Below are 3,769 nucleotides of genomic sequence, written 5' to 3'. Positions count from 1 at the left end.
ACCCTCGAGCAGATCAACACTCCTGCCCAACTTGGTGTCGTCTGCAAACTGACTGAGGGTGCACTCGATCCCCTCGTCCAGATCATTGATAAAGATATTGAACAGAACTGGCCCCAAAACTGAGCCCTGGGGAACACCGCTCGTGACCGGCCGCCAACTGGATTTGACTGCATTCACCACAACTCCTTGGGCCCGAATCATGACTCACACTGATGCATGGATTTTAAAAATAATTTTTTATTTAATTTTGTATGAAGCTTTGTCAGATTAATTAAAAAATGCTCATGAGCTCATCTTTACATTTATTTTAACCACAGTTTATAAATCTTAAGGCTAGGTAGTTTTATTTGGAATTCATACATAAAATAGAGCATGTTGGAAATTATGCTTTTTGGCCTGTGAATGTGCAGTCACTCAAACAGCTGGATGTTTTTTCTGACATTACTGAGTGAACTATGTGCTTGTTTCTTTATCATCACAAGCTAAAACTTCTTTTATCTTCAAGTTTGCCATCTGTAGCTGATAATTACCAGTCAAAATTGCATCAGAGGTGGAAAAAAATGTATTTAGACTTTTATAGCAAAGATATTGAATCCTATTGTATACAGCTGGCAAAATTTAACCTGGGAGAGTGCTTACATCTGAACCTGCACTTAGATATGGCTGAATTGGAATTTTAAAATGGCCAAAATTATTTGGGAGTTCACAAATGCAAATAGAGCTGATATGATTTTTTTCCAAAGAAAGGTAAGGTGTTCTTCAGGGAAATGTGGACCCACAGCGGCAGAGGCAGCCTGCAGGAACATAGCTTTTCCACCCACATGGGGACAGACAGCCTTAGGAAGGCTAAGTCCTGCTTCCCTGCTCTGTTTTCTAGGGAGACCTGATTTCACTGGCCAAGCAAAGTGACCTGCCAATCAAAAAGGTGGAGACGTGGTTCCGGCACCGGCGGGCCCAGGACCGGCCCAGGCTGATGAAGAAGTTCTGTGAGGCCAGGTAGGTGGGCCAGCAGAGGCTTTTGGTGATGGAGACCTCCAACAAGGTCTGCACACTATCAACATCCCCTGCCCTGTCCTTAGCCCCAAACACACTCCCAGAGGAGCCCCCTGCCAGCTGTGGCTGCGAAAGGAGAATTTGTACCATGAGGCTGGGTCCCACCACTGCACGCACTGGTGACAGAGCCACCATGCAGCGCTGCCAGCTTCATCCTTCTTTCCTTTCCACTTTTAACTTCAAAAATTTAAAGTTGCCTCAAAAGAATCCACTGGCCTTGATGCAGATCAGGTTTAAATCTCAGATGCTAGAGGGATTTTGAGCAGCAATGCCATTTGCAAAATGCATCAAAATTCTTTTCAAGATGACCTTGATACGAAATTAAAATTTTAAAATATTCTCAGCAGGGATCATTGGGCATAAAATAAATCCATGAAGTGCAGTTAGTAGGTAGTGCAAGCCATGAACAGAGGGAGGTAAAAAATGAAAAACACCAGAAAGCACCAAAATCTTCATAGCATTCCTTTTCCTCAAGCTATTTGCTCTCTCATATGAAATCTTCCTGCATATCTCAGTAATACATGGAGTCAGAATGGAGAGAGAAGTCACCAAGTGTCTCGATCAAAAGAATCAGGTTACCTCTAGTTCTCAGCTTGAGGTTTAATGCTGTATGTATGCAAAGACCCCCATCAGGTATGAGATCTACTCTCCCTCCCTCTCTGAAAAATATATTATTCAGTTCTTGAATCTTGTTATTATGCTTTTTAAAAAATATTCTCCTCCTGAAAGCTTGTTCAGTGCTCCACACTGCAGCATTTCTGAGGAAACTAATAAAACCTTGAGTATTCCTGTGCCATCACTAGGAAAAATTAGGTGCCTTCCACAGGCTGTGGTATATAAGCATTTGCATAGGTGATCTACAAATACCCACATAACAAAAAGAGACAGGTAGAGGCATCTTGGTAGTCGTGCTGCATCCTGTTTAATGCTGATGGAGTACGCCAGGAATTTGGGCACAGCATGGACCACAGCAGAGCCTGTGTGGGCTGTGGATACCCTGTTGCCTTAACAGCACATGCATGTATGTGCGAACAGAGCTGAGGTTCTGCAAATCCCTGTCCAAACAAGCATAGGTTCTCCTGTAGGCTTTGCAGTGTCCTGGGCACAGCCTGGGGAGCTATTCCAACTCTGGAGGAAGTCTTAATTCCTTCTTTTTTCTGTTTTAGCTGGAGATTTACATTCTATTTCACCTCATTCTTCTCTGGGCTGGCTCTCCTGTATGATGTAAGTACATGAGCAGGGTGATGCTGTGGAGTCACACCTTTCCGGGGTTCCTCATTCATGGCAAATGAGGCTAATGGTCCTGGGCCATTTTAAAGCCCATCCAAAGATCATGTGTGGCCATGACTATGGGTCCAAAGCCAAAGAAGGAGAAATTCAGGGGCATAAAGCAGAACCATCCCCAATCCTGATCCAGTAGAACAGTCCGCCTTTCCCTGGCTGGACCTGGCTAGGTGTCAGTGATGTTACCACGGTTTTTTTTCTTGTCTTAGATCATTGTGTAAGTGATTCCCCACTTATACCCACACACAGCCCTTGTGTCTCAGCCAAGAGCAGACCCTGTCCCGGCTGTCACTGCTGCCTGTGTTGAGACACTCTGTGTGACATCCTGTGCATTTACTAATGACAAATGCATTTTGCCAACCACTTTTTCCAAAGCTCAAAGGCAGATTGGGTCTAGCATGGCTACGCTGACTTCTTGAAGTACTTCTTCACATGGTCATTATGTGTCATTAAAAGGCTATGGGTTCTTACTGCTGCCTTCTCTCTGCACAGAAGCCCTGGTTTTGGGACCACACTGTGTGCTGGCTGAGATTTCCACAACAGGTGAGCAGCAACTACATGGAATCACAGGATAATTCATATTGGAAGGGGGGCCAGGAGGTCTCTTGTCCAACCTCCTGCTCGCAGCATTCAGCTGCGAGATCAGACCAGGTTACCCAGGGCTTTCTCCAGTCTAGTTTTGAAAACCTTCAAGGATGGAGAGAGCACAACCTCTCTGGGCAACCTATTCCACTGTTTGACTGCCCTTATGATGAAAAGGTTTCTCCTTACATCCACCTTTCTTGTTTCAACTTATGCCTGCTGTCTCTCATCCTTGCACCATGGCGAACAGCTTGGCTCTGTCTTCTTGACAAACTCTTCATAGGTGGTCCATATAGAATCATAGAATCACAGACAAGCTCCAGAAGTGGGCCTGTGTGAACCTCATGAGGTTTAACAAGGTCAAGTGCAAGGTCCAGCCCCGGGGTCAGGGCAACCCCCGATATCAATACAGGCTGGGGGATGAAGGGCTTGAGAGCAGCCCTGCCAAGAAGGACCTGGGGTACTGGTGGATGAAAAGCTGGACGTGAGCCAGCAATGTGCGCTCGCAGCCCAGAAGGCCAATCGTATCCTGGGCTGCATCCAAAGCAGCGTGGCCAGCAGGTCGAGGGAGGGGATTCTGCCCCTCTGCTCTGCTCTGGTGAGACCCCACCTGGAGTAGTGTGTCCAGCTCTGGAGCTCTCAGCATAAGAAAGACATGGGCCTGTTGGAGCGGGTCCAGAAGAGGGCCACGAAAATGATCGGGGGATGGAGCACCTCTTCTATGAAGACAGGCTGAGAGAGTTGAGGTTGTTCAGCCTGGAGAAGAGAAGGCTTTGGGGAGACCTTCTTGCAGCCTATCAGTACTTAAAGGGGGCTTATAAAAAAGATGGCGGCAGACTTTTTAGCAGGG

At 46.3% G+C, this 3,769-nt stretch overlaps 1 protein-coding gene across 1 annotated transcript in view; it reads left to right on the top strand.

Moving 5' to 3' along the window:
* The window catches only part of LOC103916058 (ceramide synthase 4-like), a 9,808-nt gene that overhangs the window by 3,481 nt on the left and 2,558 nt on the right, over positions 1-3,769 (top strand). Inside the window, exons 3-5 of the mRNA XM_009323002.1 lie at positions 878-996; positions 2,220-2,277; positions 2,830-2,880. Coding sequence (XP_009321277.1) covers positions 878-996; positions 2,220-2,277; positions 2,830-2,880 — 228 coding nt within the window. The remainder of the gene's footprint in view (positions 1-877; positions 997-2,219; positions 2,278-2,829; positions 2,881-3,769) is intronic.

This window comes from Pygoscelis adeliae, unplaced genomic scaffold, assembly GCF_000699105.1.
Source record: "Pygoscelis adeliae isolate BGI_AS28 unplaced genomic scaffold, ASM69910v1 Scaffold284, whole genome shotgun sequence".
Lineage (NCBI taxonomy): Eukaryota > Metazoa > Chordata > Aves > Sphenisciformes > Spheniscidae > Pygoscelis > Pygoscelis adeliae.
This window is presented reverse-complemented; position numbering and strand designations above follow the sequence as displayed.